Raw genomic sequence first — 18,989 nt, 5'->3', positions numbered from 1 at the left:
GACTCTGACATTGAATCTTAGGTATATGACCTTAGGCAAGTCATTTCCCCTCTCTGGGCTTTGGTTTTCCCTCTTGTGAGCCTCAGGCTTCTTTTCATCCATACTTTAGGAATGGGGTCCCTACCTGTACTACGAATTCATCATTGAACACACATAAGGGTATCTCCACCCTCTAGGGTCCCCAGTTGATAATTCTGCCCTTAGAAGGACCACTGGGACTCCAAGAAAAGTTAGAAGGCCCCAATAGAGACACGACTAGGATATATACATTTCTTTAATATACTTTGTAAACATCCCAACTCACTCACTCAGATCCCACTCAGAATCCCTAAATTCTAGCCCTTTTGGCCCCTCGCAAGCTGTCTTACTTCCTTAATCATCTTCACCCCAGACCCTAAGGGAGAGTGATCCCAAGAGCATGTCTCTTCTCTGAACAGCTTCCCCAGTCCACCGGAATTTGGAATTAGGACCACAAGTCCTTCCTTTAGGTTTCTCTTCCCCACCCCAACTCCAATCCAGGGAACTGCACTAGAATCGACCTCTGCTGCCCTCTGCTGTCTGGCTCCAGACATGCTGGCTACAGTTGGGCAGGTTAAGTGAGTCTCTCCAGCCCCTAGCTGCCACCCTGACTTCAGGAACACAGTGCTGATGTATTCTGCAACATTTGCACTCAACCCTAATCAACACAAATGCACACACAGTCTTTCCTGTTCAGACCCGACGATGATCCCAGGCCACAGCTGGTGTGGTCCATGAGTTTGGAGCTGTTGTCTTCAGCAAAGAAGGCAAGCTGCTAGAGCCAGCCAAGTTCCCATCTACTCCTTCTTGAACACTCCACAATCATTTACTGAGCATGAGCATTTGCTGTGTGCAGGGCACTGTGCTAAATGTTGCACGTGCATTATCTTAATGAATCCTGGCAACGACCTTGTAAGTAGGTAAAATTATTATTGTCTCCATTTTATAGATGAAGAAACTGAGACTCAGAGAAGTGAATGTCTTGCCTTAAGGTCACAGAGCCAGGGAGTGGCAGAGACGTGAAAATTGCCATAGACCCTAACTGGTTTGTCTGCCTCTACTCTCTTCCCTCCAAACTAGCCTCCACACCACGGCCAGTGGTTGAGAACACAGACTTTGGAGCTGCTCTAGCAGCTCACCTTCCTCACTGAAGGCAACAGCTCCAAGCCCATGGACCACAGCAGCTGTAGCTTGGGCATGTCAGGTCTGAATATGGAAGACTGTATGAGCACCGGTTTTGATTAGGGGAGAGTGGAGACGTTGCAGAAGACAACCACAAAGATCTTTAGATGTATTTAGGAGGTGGGTTTGACAAAATATGGCGACCGATTGAATGTGAGGGCAGTGAGGAGGGAACGGTCTGAAATGACTGTCGGTATTCTGGCTGGGACACCTGGGTGGCTAGGGATGCCAATCATGGAGTTGGGAACTTTGGAGATCATTGGATGAGGAACATGTTGGGGTACAGGAGAAATGAAGAGGTCCATTTTGGAAACGGTGAGTGTGAGAGATCCAGGTGGAGATTGTCAGTGAGCAATTTGTTTTATGAGTCTCAAGTTCAGGAAAGAAGTCTGGACTAGCATCAACTTGGTAGATGGCTGAGATATTCCAGGGAGAGTGAGCTGCAAGAGAAAAAGAAGAAGGCTGAGGCCAGAGCATCAAAATTTAAGGCAAAGAATATAAAGGAGTGTAGGTAGAGGACTAAGAAGCAACCATGGAAAACCAGGAAAAATTGTCAAGGATGTCAAAGAACGGGAAAGTTTCAAGAGGAGGGAACGGTTCTACTAGATCAACTACCACAGAGAGGTCATTACCCTTAAAATGGTCCTTTAAATCTTGTCATTAGAAGGCTGTTCTGGTTATCTATTGCTATGTTTAAAAAAAAGTCACTCTGGTCACAAATCAAGCCTTGGTAAATTTAAGAAAATTGAAATTGTATCAAGTACCTTTTCCGACCGCAATGCTATGAGACTAGATATCAATTACAGGAAAAAGTCTGTAAAAACTACAAACACATGGAGGCTAAACAATATGCTACTAAATAACCAAGAGATCACTGAAGAAATCAAAGAGGAAACCAAAAAATACCTAGAGACAAATGACAATGAAAACACGACGATCCAAAACCTGTAGGATGCAGCAAAAGCGGTACTAAGAGGGAAGTTTATAGCAATACAATCCTACTTCAAGAAACAAGAAACATCTCAAATAAACAACCTAACTTTACACCTAAAGCAATTAGAGAAAGATGAACGAAAAACCCCAAAGTTAGCAGAAGGAAAGAAATCATAAAGGTCAGATCAGAAATAAATAAAAAGAAATGAAGGAAATGATAGCAAAGATCAGTAAAACTAAAAGCTTGTTCTTTGAGAAGATAAACAAAATTGACAAACCACTAGCCAGATTCATCAAGAAAAAAAGGGAGAAGACTCAAATCAATAGAATAGAAATGAAAAAGGAGAAGTAACAACTGACACTGCAGAAATACAAAGGATCATGACGGATTACGACAAGCAACTATATGCCGATAAAATGGACAACCTGGAAGAAATGGACAAATTCTTAGAAAAGCACAACCTTCCGAGACTGAACCAGGAAGAAATAGAAAATATAAACAGACCAATCACAGGCACTGAATTTGAAACTGTGATTAAAAATCTTCCAACAAACAAAAGCCCAGGACCAGATGGCTTCACAGGCGAATTCTATCAAACATTTAGAGAAGAGCTAACACCTATCCTTCTCAAACTCTTCCAGAATATAGCAGAGGGAGGAACACTCCCAAACTCATTCATATGAGGCCACCATCACCCTGACACCAAAACCAGACAAAGATGTCACAAAAAAAGAAAACTACAGGCCAATATCACTGATGAACATAGACACAAAAATCCTCAACAAAATACTAGCAAACAGAATCCAATAGCACATTAAAAGGATCATACACCATGATCAAGTGGGGTTTATCCCAGAATGCAAGGATTCTTCAGTATACACAAAACAATCAATGTGATACACCATATTAACAAATGGAAGGAGGAAAACCATATGATCATCTCAATAGGTGCAGAAAAAGCTTTTGACAAAATTCAACACCCATTTATGATAAAAACCCTCCAGAAAGTAGGCATAGAGGGAACTTACCTCAACATAATAAAGGCCATATATGACAAACCCACAGCCAACATCATTTTATTTATTTATTTATTTATTTATTTATTTATGGCTGCATTAGGTCTTCATTGCTGCGCACAGGCTTTCTCTAGTTGTGTTGAGCAGGGGCTACTCTTCATTGCGGCACACGGGCTTCTTATTGTGGTGGCCTCTCTTGTGGAGCACAGGCTCTAGGTGCACAGGCTTCAGTAGTTGTGGCTCGCAGGCTCTAGAGCAAAGGCTCAGTAGTTGTGATGCATGAGCTTAGTTACTCCACAGCATGTGGGATCTTCCCGGACCAGGGCTCGAACCCTTGTCCCCTGCATTGCCAGGTGGATTCTTAAACACTGGGCCACGAGGGAAGTCCCAACATCGTTTTCAGTGGTGAAAAACTGAAACCATTTCCACTAAGATCAGGAACAAGACAAGGTTGCTGCTCTCACCACTATTATTCAACATAGTTTTGGAAGTTTCAGCCACAGCAATCAGAGAAGAAAAAGAAATAAAAGGAATCCAAATCTGAAAAGAAGTAAAACTGTCACTGTTTGCAAGTGACATGATACTATACATAGAGAATCCTACGGATGCTACCAGAAAACTGCTAGAGCTAATCAATGAATTTGGTAAAGTAGCAGGATACAAAATTAATGCACAGAAATCTCTTGCATTCCTACACACTAATGATGAAAAATCTGAAAGAGAAATTAAGGAAACGCTCCCATTTACCATTGCAACAAAAAGAATAAAATACCTAGGAATAAACACTCAGTAGGTGTCGCTCGCAGGCTTTAGAGCACAGACTCAGTAGTTGTGGCGCACGGGCTTAGTTGTTCCATGGCATGTGGGATCTTCCTGGACCAAGGATTGAACCCGTGTTCCCTGCACTGGCAGGTGGATTCTCAACCACTGCACCACCAGGGAAGCCCCAAAGACCAGCTTCTATGAAACTAATTCTTACCTCCAGCCCTGTGGCCAGCCCTACACATGCATGCATGCACACACACACACACACACACACACACACACACACACACACACAACCGAGGCAGGGCTGGCTTTTTGTCAAGTGGGGCAGATGTAATAGAAGGAGCACCCAAAAGCACCACAGCAGCCATCTGGGGACTAGACAATTGCCCCCCCCATCAAGGGCATTCCTTCCAGATTAGGGATGGGGGGCTAGTCCCCACATTGTTGGGGTTTAGTGTCAATTCACCAAGCTTGTATTGAGCCCACTCTTTGCTGGGCTCTGTCTGGGATTTTGTGGTGCATACAGCCATTTATAATAGCAAGCTCCTGCTCTCAGGGATGGGTGACCTAGGAAGGGAGAGTCAGGAAAGCAAAGGGTCAAGGCAAGCTTTTAAAATAGAAGCTCAAACAAAATGCTATGGAAGCCTCCAAAGTGGAGGGATGAATTTGAGATGGGGGTCAGGGCTTGGTGGACAAGGTGACTTTTGAACTAGACTCTGATGGTTGGAGAGAATGTGGGCAGGAAGAGATGGGTGATGGGACACATCAGGGAGGAAGGCCTTGACCGCTGAGCTATAGAGATTGAACTCTATCCTAAGGACAATGGGAGCCGTGGAGGAACTTCAGGTGAGGCGACAGTGAGGCCCAATGGAGGGAGCAGGGGCTTTGAAGCCCCCAAAACCAGGTTTGAGTCCCAGTTCTGCCACTGATCAGCTTGGGCCTGGGCCACGCCACTATTCTTCCCCAGCCTGCCTCCTCTTCTGCAGGTGAGGACTGCCTATCTCCCAGGATGGTTGACTAACCTGAGGGAAGGGCAGAAAGGGGCTTTGGAAGCAGCAGACATGTGCTCTGCCCACATGGCAAGGGGGAGCTGGTCTCTCAGCCTTTGAGGTCACATCAACAGCTAGATCCGAAGTCCCCTCCCACCTGCAGAACAGCAGGACCACAGGCTCCCTTTTGAGGTTTCATCCTCAGTATCTTGGGTCATCCCCAGTGGGGTATTTCACAATGCTCGGAGCACGCTTGGGTCTCCAACTTTCCTGCTGCCACACACTGCTCCAGGCCACGGTGCCACCTGCCATGCTCTCTCGGGCTTCTGTTTATATCAACGCCACCAATCTGCCCCCAACGCCCCCCATGACCACTGCCTGCAGTGCCACTTCTGTGCCTCTCCTGCCAACGTTCGCCCCAATGCTACTCCCCGAGGCAGTCAGGATGCCCTCTGCAGCTCTGGCCTGCTGGCTCCCACTTCGCTCTCAGGCCGTCCTTGGCTTCTACTCTTCCAGAAGGTCCCACAGCAGGGCTGCCTGTGGCCCTGGTGCTGGAGGTCCTGGCATGCTGGTCGCTTTACATGCATTTTCTGTCATACACATGAGATGGGCTGTGATTGTGATTGGCACGGTGACTCAGGACATCCGTTTTCACCAAGTGGGAGAAAATGCAGGTTAGGTAGGTGCATTCTGATGAAGTCAGGCAGTCCTGGGTACCCAGAGTGGGCAGACCTAGGTCAGAAGGCAGGATGGCAAGCCTAAGATGGGATCAGGGCGCCAAAAAAGAGGCAGGGACAGGAGTGGCCCTGAAGAACAAATTCTCCAGTTTCAGAATTTGGCCTTTCGGCTGGCCTTGGAGAGATGGGCTGCCTGCACCACCACGGCCAGACTCCAGTGAGCGGCAGTTCATCGAAACAACGTTGACACAAGGACTCTTGGCCATCCTCCCTTCCCGCACTGAATCACTCCTTTCCACATCAGGCCTGTTACCAACCTGGGTTCAAGTCCCCCAGAGTGATGAGTAAAGACATTGGTTTTGAGATAAGAGAGGAGCTGGGGGTGAAGGGAGGTGAGGTCATCATCGCCACCAGGGCCAAGACAGGGACCCTGGGGACAGAACCAGAGGGCTGAGTCCTGTGTGCAGCCTCCAAGACCATCCCAGGGCAGAGTCCAGCAGATAGGGGAGGGATGTCTGCTCAGGTTATTTTTTTCCAAGGTTGGCACTTCAGCCCAGCTGATCTTTGCTAAAACATTAACTGCCATTTCAGCAGTGTTGGATGCCAGGGCAGAAAGAACCAGGTACAGATGAGAATGGTTTGAGTTCTAGTTATGCATTTGATTTAACAAACTCACACAGCCTTTACTCCTTGTGGCAAGCACGTTCTGAGAGCTTCACAAACATGAATGCATTTAACCCTCATCACATTCCTAAGAAGTTACTACAATTATTACCCATTTCACAGGTGAGGAAACTGTGGGCTCAGAGAAGTGACATCATTTTGAAACCGTGCAACTCAGATTGGGACTTGAACCCATGGTCTTTTAATTGAGATCAACACCTGGTCAGTGGAAGTTGACTTGTCCGCCATCTTGGACCCATTTGGTTCTAATCAGTTTATGTCATGTCCTCGGGCTGTGTCATTCTTTCAAAGGTTGTGCACTGCCCCCTTCCCTCCTGTTTCAGACCCTCCTGGAACAATGGGAGCCTAGAAGCTCAGTCCTGGTTGAGACCCTTCAAGGCTGAGAGGGAGGAAGTGAGTGAGTGACTGTGGACAAAAGTGTGCAGATGGGATTATGTAAACGTTCAGGGACCTGTCCACAAGCCACCCTTCAGGGCCAGCCCTTGCCTGGAAACGGATCTCTCTGATGATTGTAGCTGTGGCATAGGACGTCCCTGGGGTCAGTGAGAGGGCACAGGTCTGCTTCCTTCCTCTGGGGGGATGATGAAGGGGGGGTGTTGCTGGTGAATTTAAGGTTCTTGCCTTGTTGTGAAAGAATTCAAAGACAAAGTAATAGATAAGAAGTGGACTTATTTAGAGAGAAGCACACTCCACACAAAGAGTGTGGGCCCTCTCAGAAGGCAAGAGGCCTCGAAATATGGCGTGGTTAGTTTTTACGCACTGGGTAATTTCATAGACTAATGAGCGAGAGGATCATCCCAAGTATTTTGGGGAAGGGGCAGAGATTTCCAGAAACTAGGCTACCGCCCACTTTTTGATCTTTGATGGTCAGCCTCGGAACTGTCATGGCACCTGTGGGTATGTCACTTAGCTTATGCTAATGTATAACAATGAGCTTATAATGAGGCTCAAGGTCCACTGGAAGTCAAATCTTCCGCCATCTTGAACCTAGCTGGTTCTAACCAGTTTTTGTCATGTCCTATGGCTATGTCATTCTTTTAAAGGTTGTGTCCTGCCCCCTTCCCTCCTGTTTCAATGTGCCCAAGACTGTGAGGTTAGTGGGTGACGGAGCTGGGAATGAAGCCCTGGCAGTCTGGCTCCCAGGTCACTGGTCAAGGCAGGGCTGTTTGTCCTAGAAGGCGGTCTTCCGGGTCCCTCCCCTGCGTGACCCCATCAAGTCTACCTGCTTGCGGTTGCGGATGGCTAATACAGTGCACAGGGGAGGGAAAGGCCTTTGAAGGAACACTTCCCCGGTCCTTTGGTCTCCGGGCATAACTTCATCCCCAGTCCTGGGCTGTCCTCTGAGGCTCTGGGCTCTGCCTCTACTTTTATTCCTGGAGGTGGAGCTCCCTGAACCTCCTCACTCATTTAGACACCCTTCCGTCAGGGAGACCCACGAAGGCCCCCCTTCCCTCTTCGAAATGATCTATTTTTATGATCCTTGGATGGATTACTTGAAAGCTGCCTTAAACTTGCTATGGATGTAAGCCAAGTGTAAACACATTAAAAATAAGATCAAAAGGAATGGGTGGTTTGCCTCTGGGGCCCTCCAGGCTAGGTAGAGCGCCTGTCCATTGGGTCTGTTTGTCTCTGGGAAGTATTCCTTTCTGGTCTAGGGGTGTAGACGGCTCTGACTGGGGGCTGCTTTGGCGCTGGTGCAGTGAGCTGCCCTCTGATGTAGTGGGTGGACACAGGGCTGGCCTCAGTTTGCCCACTTCCCCCAGAGGGAGTCATGCCCGTTGGGAGTGACCCACACCGCAGGGGAACAAAGACCTCTTCTAGAAGCTATGGTAGAAAGGGCATGTCCAGTTAACCAAATTTGTCTTCTGGAAGCCCCCAAACCCCCTTTCTGGGTCTTCTTCCCTCTTCAATGTCGTCCCCCGATCCCTCCAGATGGGCCTTTGGGCTTTCATTCCCTCAGGTGTGTATGGCACTAACAGTTGCATGGACTCCACCGTCCCCACCATCCCAAGAGAAGGGCAGTCTTCCCCTCTGCCAGTGACTGCTGCCACTTTTACAGAAGGGACTCTCCTGAGGGGACCCAGCCCTCAGTTCAGGAAAGTCAGTCTCTGGCTGTAACTAACTTCTCCGAGGGGTGCGGTGGGGCTTCACAGGCACTGGGCAGAGAGGACACTGGCTTTTTCTGAGTCAGGCCAGCTCAGAAGAGGCGGAAGGATAAACATCCATCTCAAAGCAAAAGTGAGGCTGTAGCCAGAGCCTGGGGTGAGGGAGCTAATAGGAAACAGCTTGCTGGAGGGAGGGGGACAGAATTCGGGAATGGCTGAGGCTGGCTGCTGAAGAGGGGGCTGGGAGAAGCAGGCTGATTGAGACCAGCTGCTCCTCCTCTGTCTCAGAGATCTTTGGACTCTGCCCGGGGCAGGCTCACACCCTATTCTGGGTGACAGGGAGCCAGCAGATGCTGCCTGGGGCAGTCGAGTCTTCACCCAGCCTAACTCCTGGAACCCTCAGAAACCAAAGACCAGAGGACTCTCCATCCACCAGCTGGACACCTCCTCCCCATTGCCAGCCCCCACCCCCTGGCTGCTCCTGCTCCGGAAAGGCCTGGAGGAAGAGGCCAAGGAAACAGCCCTGCCCACTCTCCCTTGACCCTCCATCCACCCAGCACCGGCATCTGAAGACCGCATGGCCCCGGCTCCCTGGGGCTGCTCCCCCTGGCTTGTCCTCCTCTGTGGTATGTGCATCCCCCATCTCTCCCTCCCACGCTGGGAGGGCAGGTCCAGCTGGAGAGCAGTTCTGGCCTCTCCCCTGTGGGCTCAGAAAGGGTTGAAGTGAAGGCTGGGCCTAGGTTGTCTCTTTTTTTCTTGGTCCATCTCTCTGTCTTGAGGAAGAGGAACCCCAGGGCCAGTCCTGGGGACCCTCAAGACTCACCTCAAGTCTGATTTGGCCTGTTTCCATTCCCACCTGTTAAAGAAAAAATGATTCTGACACTTGTTAAAAGAGGAAGGAAGATTTTATTCAAGACTATTGCAATATAGGGGCGCTGCAGTAGGGGAGAACGATCAGGCTCAACTCCGAATACAGCAAAGATGGCTGAGGACTTCTTGTCCATGAGCAGAGTGAGGGGTCAGTGGATGGAAAATTGCCAAGAGGAGACATCAAGGGTGAGGAGATTCTTGCTAAACTGACTTAATAGGATCCTTGCTGAAGGCAGGGTGATCAAATATCAAGGATGGGAGATGAGGAATTTGATCAGGTATCAAGGTTGATGAGATACTAAGGGTGGGGAATTCTCTCTAAACTGACTTAGCAGGATTCTTGCTAAGACTGGGCAATGCAGGCCCAGTAAGGACAGGATGGACTTGGAAGTCAAGGCCTAATGGAGAAGGGGGCTTGGTGGAGTCTAGCTAAAGTTTGGCCTTTGTCACCCTGTGGCGTCCTGTTTGTACTCTTTAGTCACAGCTAAGTGCCCAGCTCAGCATCTTCCACATCCACTCCACCCTGGCCCTAGGGAGGCCTCCTTCCCTTTGCTCTGTGGCAGCAGGACCCTACTCATTCATTCAGTACCCAGTTCCTGACACCTCCCCAGTGTCAGGCCCCGTGCCAGGGACCACAGAGTGGTTCGGCTGCAGAGCCTGCCCTTGGGAGCCACAGCCCTGACCTCAGAAAACAGCAATTGGGTTGTCTAGAGGGACATGGGTTGGCTGTGTCTTGCTTCTTATGTTGGTGTTTTAGCACCACCATTTTGCCAGAGATCTGTTCCTACAGAAATGAGCGTTCATTTTCTTAAATCAACAGGGTGGGTCTCATCTCTCCCTTGAGTTTATGTGACCGGGAGAGAGAGCGAGGCAGGGCATTCATGGTGTTAGAACCCAGCGGTACTCCTTCCATCTGTAGCTCAACCGACTCAGAAAGGAAAAGTAGAGTGTCTCCCCAAACTCAGACCCCCATTACCTCTGGGGAGATTCTCCCCTAAAAGGTGGGGTCCTGGAGGGAAGGCCTATCAGAGACCCCTGGACTTTCAGGGTCTGAAGACCCAGAGCCTGCAAGACTTAGCCCAGTGCCTGGAACACAGCAGGGGCTTAGGAAATGTTTGCTCAGTGAATACTGGGCGACTCTTCTTGGGACACACCAAATTTGGGGCAGAGCCCCAACTGGAAACTAAGTCTCTATACATTCTGTCCCTTCTGGGGCACCACCCTTCCATGGTTGGCTTTTTTGTACTCAGATGGCCTGGGTTCAAATTCCTGCTCTGCCACGGACTCACTGTGGTGAAACCTGGGCGAGTAACTAAACGTACCTGGGCCTCAGCTTCCTCTTCTGTAGAAAGCAGACAATAATCCCCATCTCCCAGGGCTGTTGCAAGTATCAAAAGAGATACTATAGGTAAATTGCTGAGTTCGGTGTCTAGCACATAGTAGGAGCTCTTTAAATGCTAACCCACCTTTCCCCACCAGGGGACGATGTCAGCCTGGGATTGCCTGGCTTCTGTAGTCTGGAATGAGAGGCAGATTTTTTTTTTTTTTTTAACATCTTTATTGGGGTATAATTGCTTTACAATGGTGTGTTAGTTTCTGCTTTATAACAGAGTGAGTCAGTTATACATATATATATGTTCCCATATCTCTTCCCTCTTTGTCTCCCTCCCTCCCACCCTCCCTATCCCACCCCTCCAGACAGCCACAAAGAACCGAGCCGGTTTCCCTGTGCCATGCGGCTGCTTCCCACTGGCTATCTACCTTACGTTTGTTAGTATATATATGTCCATGTCTCTCTCTCGCCCTAACACACCTCACCCTTCCCCCTCCCCATATCCTCAAGTCTGTTCTCCAGTAGGTCTCTGTCTTTATTCCTGTTTTACCCCTAGGTTCTTCATAACATTTTTTTTTCTTAAATTCCATATATATGTGTTAGCATACGGTATTTGTCCTTCTCTTTCTGACTTACTTCACTCCGTATGACAGACTCTAGATCTATCCACCTCATTACAAATAGCTCAATTTCGTTTCTTTTTATGGCTGAGTAATATTCCATTGTATATATGTGCCACATCTTCTTTATCCATTCATCCGACGGCGGGCACTTAGGTTGTTTCCATCTCCGGGCTATTGTAAATAGAGCTGCAATGAACATTTTGGTACATGACTCTTTCTGAATTCTGGTTTCCTCAGGGTATATACCTAGTAGTGGGATTGCTGGGTCATATGGTAGTTCTATTTGTAGTTTTTTAAGGAACGAGAGGCAGATATTTGGACTGTAAGAAATGGTAGAAGTGGGCCTTGAATTTAAGTAAACCCAATATATATATAATTAGATTTATAGAAGGGTAAAACGAAGGTGGGGTTATTATTTAGCGAGACCCTCTAGAGCATTTAAGAGAAAATCTGATTACAAAAATTTAATTTACACACAACTTTTCCAGTTCGGTAGATCCTGAAAAGACCCAATTAGATTGGAAGGAAAAAATTGATTTAATGAGCACTAAAACCCATCCAAAAGTGGCAATCACTTGTCGATGAAATAGGTTTCTTTGATTGTGACCCAGGGTGCCATCCAATTCAGCCTGATTTCCTATGAAATGTAATTATTTTTATCCTCAAGTAGAGTTGGACAGCATCTCCTGCTTCAAAGGATGGAGGCCCTGCAGGGACCAGGAGGCGGGTTGGGGGAACATGTTCCCGTGCTCTCTAGGACCTATCCTGTCTCCAAGTGACCCTGGACTTTTCTCCGGTTTCTAGCTTGTGCCTGGGGCCGCCCAAAGTCACTGGACCTGAGAGAGGATGTGAGAAACTGTTCAGTCAGCCCTCCGGTGAGGCCCTGCCCCCGCCCCGCCCCCGCCCCGCCCGGACCCACAGCTCCCACCTTCCTCCCCATCCCCCATGGGCCCAGCTGCTAGCCTCACCCTCTACCAGCCTTCCTCCTGATTTCCGGACTCTGGGGCCACTGTTTCTGATTAACCTCCCTCGGGGCGGGCGGCGCATTCTCAGGTGTCTGACATCCGCCCCCATCCCTCCCTCCCAGCCATTCCCATGGCAGGTCATCTCCTTCCCTCCAGACCTGAGCCCAGGCAGCCCCTGCGAGCCGGAGGGAGGAGGGGCAGCAAGGAGAGAGGAGGCCCCTAGCCAGCCTTTAGCTGAGGACAGCTAAGCAGAGGCCAGGAAGAGGATGGGAGGAAAGAAAACAACAATTCTAGAGGAACGGGGAGGAGGGCGGAAGACAGAGGGCTAGAAGGAGCCAGGGCAAGGTCAAGGGGGGGAGGCCTCGGGTGTGAAGACTGTGAGAAGGCCCAGCATACTGGAGCTGGAAGGTCGTCAGCTCCCTATGGAGACCAGAGGGAGTCTTTCCACAACTAGATGAGAGTGTGAAAGAGCTTCTCCAGACAGGAGCAGGCCAGAAGGTGAGGGCTCATGGGGAGGTGAGGGCTCATGGGGAGGTGAGGGCTCATGGGAAGGTGAGGGCTCGTGGGCCTGCCAGCAGGTCACTAAAGTCTCAGGACAAATGGGGTACATCCGCTTGCCTCGTCCACTTTATGAGACCACTGGGGCAGGCAGGTAGGTGGGCAAAGCACATTATTTTTATGTTAAAATAAACATGGATGTATCCTGGAGTAGAAGGCAAAACAAAACAAAGAGCCCACACGTTTTATTTTTAAGATAAAATAACCTTTAACAAAATGTCTGGCTTGGAGACCGTCTTTCTGGACAATGTCCCAAACTGCTGGGGGTGCTCGTTCACTCTCCTCTGCCATTTGGGACCAGTGAGTGGAAACTTGAAAACAGTCCCCAAGGTAGGACTGCCAGGTGAAACACAGGACGCCCAGTTACATCTGAATTTCAGGTAATGAATAATGTGTTTAATATAAGTATGCCCCAAATAGTACTTGGGACGCACTTATACTAAAACATTATTCATTGTTTACCTGAAATTCAAATGTGACTGGGTGAGCATCCTGTAGTTTGATTTGCTAAACTGGCAACTCTACCCCAAGGTATCCAAAGAGGGGCCATCCCCTGGCCTGGCCCAGTGGCAGGGCTCAGAACCCTGCAGTTCTTACCCACCCCCTACCCCATCCCAGACTCAGGTCCCATTACTGTCACAAAAAGTCTCTCTCCAAGCTCTTAAACACCTCCATCTCCACTCAGCCCAGGCACCTTAATCTAGACTAATCCATAACATCAGCTTCTGCCCCATCGCTCTCCAGGCTGGCCCAGCCTACCCAACCCCAATCCCTGCCTGAGGAGAGGATGGGGGCCCCAGCGACATTTTCTCTAAGCAATGTTTGTCTGTGTGTGTGTGTGTGTGTCTTGGTGTCTTCCTGTCACCTGTCAGTACCTTCCAGTTACTGTGGTCAATACCACAGCGCAGCTCACAGCCCTCCGCCAGCAGATGCACACCCAGAATGTCTCTGCCTACATCGTCCCCGACACGGATGCTCACATGGTGAGGGATGGCTCCTCCCACCAACCCCCCCCACACACACACCTCCCCGCCCCGAGCCGGGTCTGGCCTAAGAGAACAGGCCACAAACAGGACGCTGTTAAGAATCGGAAGATGGAAGACAGAAAAAGGATTTGACAGGCAAAGGGAAGGAAGTGGGGAGCTTGGACACGGGCATTTTAGGGCAACTGAAAGAATGTATTCCTTTACATAGGAGAGAAGACATTGCCAAATCTCCTTGACCTCAGGCAATGAAACTATAAACCACTTCAGAACGATTTTGATCAGTTCCTAAATGGTGGATCCAGAATGAATGTTCAGGATACCCCTGCCCTAGGAGGTTAGAATGTGGGATGGGAACTGAATTAGAAGAACCCTGAGCTCCCTTCTGGCTCAGCCCTTCCCATCAGCTGATGGATGGAGTGCTGAAACGATCCAGCATCCAAGATTCCACAAGTTTGGGGTGTAGGCTGGGAGAGGGGAGCAGACAGGAAAGAAGATGGTCTGAGCCAGAACTGCTTTTTCCAAAGCAGCACCCCTGCCCACCCATCCCACCCTTTCCCACCCTGGCTCCACCTCCACCCCATCCACCTTCCCAGCAACAGCCCAGTTGGAAGAGAAGGCATTTTCAGTGTCAATACGATTACTTGAATAAGAAGCTTGGGTAGGTAAGTGTCTTAACTTCTCTGAGCCTCAGTTTCCTCTACTGCGAAATGGGAATAATGAGATCTGTCTCCAAGGATTATGAGAACCCAAACCCAATAATGTGTAAAGCTCTCTGCACAAGTTATTTATGATGTACCCATTGGGCTTGTAGGACTGGTTGAAACTGACTAGACAGAAAGAACCGGGATGTGGTCGGGGGCCTTCCATGTTGGGTGTGACTCCATGAAGAACGCTAATGACGGTGTTGTTGACTTCCTAGAGCGAGTACATCGGCGACTATGACAAGAGGCGTGCGTGGATTACAGGCTTTACAGGGTCTGCAGGTGACAGCCATTACCCGGCCCTCATTGTTTCTGGTGGGAGACCCAGAGTGGTCAGAGGGGCCCTGGTGTGGCTAGTTCTCAGCAGCCAGGAGCCCAGGAGCGAGTGTCCAGAGGCCCCTGCTCCTCTCTCTGCCTCCCCCTTCACCACTCCAAAAGGGGTCACCAGGGCACACATCTCATAGCCAAGCAGCCACGCTTCTGCATGAGGCAGATGGCCCTCCTGACTTCTTTCCTGTGCTCGCTGCCTCGGCCACAGCCAGGCCCAGCTGGCACTCCCTGGGCTCCATTTCTGGGACAGTTGATACCTCTATATCTAGCCACTAGGAGCCCGCTGATTCCCTTCACACAATGGCTCGTTTGGGGACAAAGTTTTACTTTGCTGGTCCTTTTATGGATAACAACACCTCACGTGGCCAAATGAGACACAAACATAGAGGGCATTTATGGGGTCCCAGTTTTGGAATCGGCCTCCCACCTTGATCCTGGCCCCTTGAATGAAACCCAAGCTTCCCTTGCTGATCCTTAAACATCCCTCCCCTGGGCTTCAAGCTGCCTGGCTTGCCCATCACGGGCTCTTCTTCTCTTTGCAGAAGTCGCTGGGTTTGGCCTCTCTACCTGTCCTCAGCTAAGCCCCTGGCTTAGTGTTCCCATCAGCCACTGCATCTTCATACTGACTGCCCCACCATCTTTGCTGAGAGCACCTACATGTAGCATCGACTTTTGGGGATGGCCAGAAGCAAACCCCACTTGTCCTGCTAAATGCCCCCTTAGGAAAGGGCCTCAAGGCAAAGCAGAGGTGCCCAACTCAGGACACAGTTCCAGCTACCTTCCCCCCAACACTCTCTTTAACATCTCCTGCCTCACTCCCTTCCAAGGAGAGCAGCTCTTTCCAGAGACCCCTTGTGACAATGTCAGAGCTGGCGCCGCCTTGCTAAAGCGCTAACTAAAGCCACGCTCTGCACCTTCACCCTCCCCTCCAAGTTTCTCTGTTCTGCCCCAGGAATCGCCGTGGTGACCATGGGGAAAGCCGCTCTCTGGACCGACAGCCGCTACTGGACCCAGGCTGAGCGGCAGATGGACTGCAACTGGGGGCTCCATAAGGAAGGTAAGAGGACGGCATGGGTTTGTTCCCCAAGCCCTGGAACCCAGACTGGGCTTGGGAAGGTACAGGTGAGGGGGGTGCATGGAAGGCCATGCTGGGCCCCTATGGGAAGCTCAAGAAATTTGGAGCCGTCCCTAATGTTTGAGGCGGATGTCAAGGAGGACAGACGTGGAAGGACTGTCACAGACTGAAGCCTGGCTGGAAGGCCTGGGGTAACCTCAGTGTTCCTTCTTGTCTTTCTCGCAGTTGGCACCACTCCTGTTGTCACCTGGCTCCTCACAGAGATTCCTGTTGGAGGGCGTGTGGGCTTCGACCCCTTCCTTTTCTCCATCAGTATGTTCTTCCCTCAGTCCCTGCGTTTGTCCACACCAACGAGGGAGATTCAAGCCCGCAGGATGTAAAGAAGCACATCTTGGTAGAAGGAGGTGCAGGGTGACTCTAAAGATAGAGTGTTTGAACTTGTAGCTGCAGAATATTTTGCAACAAGGGTGTATTCCTGGATTGTGTAATGAAAATATATTTAAAAGAATAAACATAGAGGTTTTTTCTTAAGTCATGAGTGCAGAGACCCAACCTAGAAGACGCAGGAAATCGTTAAGACCAAGCTAGTGGGTAGGCTGGGATGTTCTTAAACCGAGAACCATCCCCTGTGCCCTGGAACTCTTAACAATCAGGGCAGTAGAATCACTTGGTAGCCCTCTTCTGGAAGGCAGCTTGGGAGGGTCAAAGGAGTTGAGAGGGTTTCTGAGTAAAGAAGCACAATCCCTGGCACTTCCCTGGTGGTCCAGTGGTTGAGACTCTGTGCTCCCACTGCAGGGGGCGTGGGTTTGATCCCTGGTCAGAGAACTAAGATCCGTCATGGCACACATGGCGTGGCCAAACAATTTTTTTACAAAAAGCAGCACAGTCCCCTCCCCTCCCATCCAGGAACACAGCTCCCTGAGCTCCAGTGCCCCCGCCAGCTGGCCAGCCTGCCCCCAAGGGTGCCATCCTCGTGAATATGCACTGAAAGGCTCCCACTTCAGATCTGGCTTCTCTGCCAGCCTTTCCAGTGGCCTGAAGCTCACCATTCCTTTGGGCCGTGGCATTGAAGTTCAGTTGAACAGACAGGACCGAAGAGGGCCCCACAGCCCTTGGCACTTAAAAGGGCGAGCTTAGCTAATTGACCGTGGGCAGTACTGGGGCGGGCTCAGGGCAAGCTGAAGGAGGAAGGTGAGAGTGCGCAGCCCAGGCTGCTTGAGCGGAACAGGAGGCGGAGGGGACAAGAATGAGTTCTGCCTGCGTCACAATTTTCCCGGAGGCATACACAGGCAAGGGACAAGTGACTCCTTCCTGCCTCTGCAGATTCCTGGGAGAGTTATAACGTGGCCCTCCGAGACTCTGACAGAGAGCTGGTGTCCATCACCGTCAACCTTGTGGACCTGCTGTGGGGGTCAGAGAGGCCTCCGGTGCCAAGTGAGCCCATCTATGCCCTGCAGGAGGCATTCACAGGTGATTCCTACGCCCGTTCTCTTTCCTACCTTGGAGCAACACAGGCCCCCGCTGCTGCTCCTTTGGCTGAAAAATTCATCCTAAGAGGTCCCAAAGCAATGGTTCCATGTGCACCTGAATAGATTGGGATGCTTTCTTAAAACGCAGGTTTCTAGGCCCCATCCCCTCAGAGAGTCTGAATCGGAATTTCCTCGAAGCGTATTTAGAAAATGCTGGAATAAAGAGTGTCAGGATTTGAAGCAAGAGGGAACAGGAAGGGGGGAAACAAGGGAGTCAGAAAAAGATGAAAAAAACCCTACCCCTTTGAAGAGAGAAAAAAAACATGATATGGGCTGCTTGTCTGGTAGTGAAGACTGGTTTGTACTGAATCATTCAGACCTTGACTTCGGGTCCTCCCTCCAGTGATGAGGAATTTAGATGTAAGATGGCTGGGGTCAGATGGGCTGGCAAGGAAGCAAAAACTAAGTCAAGCTCAGTCTGTGGCACAGATTAGGGTTCAAGTGTTGGCCGGACTGCAAAGGAAAATTAACTGACCCTCAGAATTCTAACATCGATAATCTTGACCCCGTTGACACCATCTAAATATGTCATAAGAGAACAGTATGCTCTATAATTCTTGTAAGTAGTAACTAAACTGACTGGACCCAGGCTATTGAGTATGAATCAGTGTCTTGGCCACCACCAGCTTCTACCTCCCTAGGAATTCTGAACAAGCCCATAGACTTGGATTCCTAGAAATATTGGGCAATCTGAGAGGTCCCTTTCCACACACAGGTCTATGCACACTTCTTGTCTGGAAAGGAATCCCAAAAACAGGAGAGAAATTTCAAAATAGCGAGTCTGATGAAACAAGTCAAAATTGTGTCCAATTTTCTTTATCCATTCTGATGTAACTTGCAGAAACTTTCTGCATCTTGATGCAGTTTTTAAAGAAACTTGCTATCCAAGACATTTCCATCCTAAATAAAACTCATCCCATTCAGATAAAGAAGGGTGTAGTTATGTCAGGAAGAGGAGTGGATAAAGGGGAAAACCTTCCAGGGACTGGGAGAGAATTCACGTGGGTTTTATCACTTCCCACAAGTGAGAGGAAGCCAAGCCATCACAGGCTGCTAGTCTTCAAGGAAAAGCCATTCAGAGCCAGAACTGGGCCTGGAAGCCCAAGAACAGAGTCTCTAAGCTCACAGAGACAAGAGAGACTTTCTCTCCAGCCACTCACAGGTTTTAAAGGGGGCAAAGAGCAAAGGGAAGAATGTGAAAAGTTCAAAGACACCTGTGTGTATCAGACAATTTAAATTGGCTTTCATTTGTTGTCTCAAAAATGTATCACATCCATGAACCTTGAAAACATAATTCTAAGTGAAGTCAGTGAAGGCCCCATATTGTAGAATTCCATTTGTGTGAAACATCCAGCGTAGGCAAATCCATGGAGACAGAAAGAGGATTAGTGGTGGCCGGGGGCGGGGGGGAGCTGGGGAGAGAGGCAAAGGGGGAGAGACTGCCTAATTGCTCCAGGGTTTCCTTTTGGGATAATGGAAATGTTTCTGGAATTAGATAGTGGTGGTAGTTGCACAATTTTGTGAATGCTCTTTTTTTTTATAAATTTATTTATTTTATTTTATTTATTTTATTTTTGGCTGTGTTGTGTCTTCGTTGCTGCACGCGAGCTTTTCCTCTGGATGCAGCGAGCAGGGGCTACTCTTTT

At 49.4% G+C, this 18,989-nt stretch overlaps 1 protein-coding gene across 1 annotated transcript in view; it reads left to right on the top strand.

The window, feature by feature from the left end:
- Positions 1-8,692: 8,692 nt before the first annotated feature.
- The window catches only part of XPNPEP2 (X-prolyl aminopeptidase 2), a 26,503-nt gene continuing 16,206 nt past the window's right edge, over positions 8,693-18,989 (top strand). The window contains exons 1-7 of the mRNA XM_007450479.1: positions 8,693-8,999; positions 12,004-12,074; positions 13,595-13,705; positions 14,628-14,691; positions 15,692-15,796; positions 16,040-16,126; positions 17,138-17,284. Of these exons, the coding sequence (XP_007450541.1) occupies positions 8,951-8,999; positions 12,004-12,074; positions 13,595-13,705; positions 14,628-14,691; positions 15,692-15,796; positions 16,040-16,126; positions 17,138-17,284 (634 nt within the window). The 5' untranslated portion in view covers positions 8,693-8,950. The remainder of the gene's footprint in view (positions 9,000-12,003; positions 12,075-13,594; positions 13,706-14,627; positions 14,692-15,691; positions 15,797-16,039; positions 16,127-17,137; positions 17,285-18,989) is intronic.

Source organism: Lipotes vexillifer, unplaced genomic scaffold (assembly GCF_000442215.2).
Source record: "Lipotes vexillifer unplaced genomic scaffold, Lipotes_vexillifer_v1.1 scaffold215, whole genome shotgun sequence".
NCBI lineage: Eukaryota > Metazoa > Chordata > Mammalia > Artiodactyla > Lipotidae > Lipotes > Lipotes vexillifer.
The sequence above is the reverse complement of the archived record's forward strand: the minus strand, read 5'-3'. Positions and strand labels throughout refer to the sequence as shown.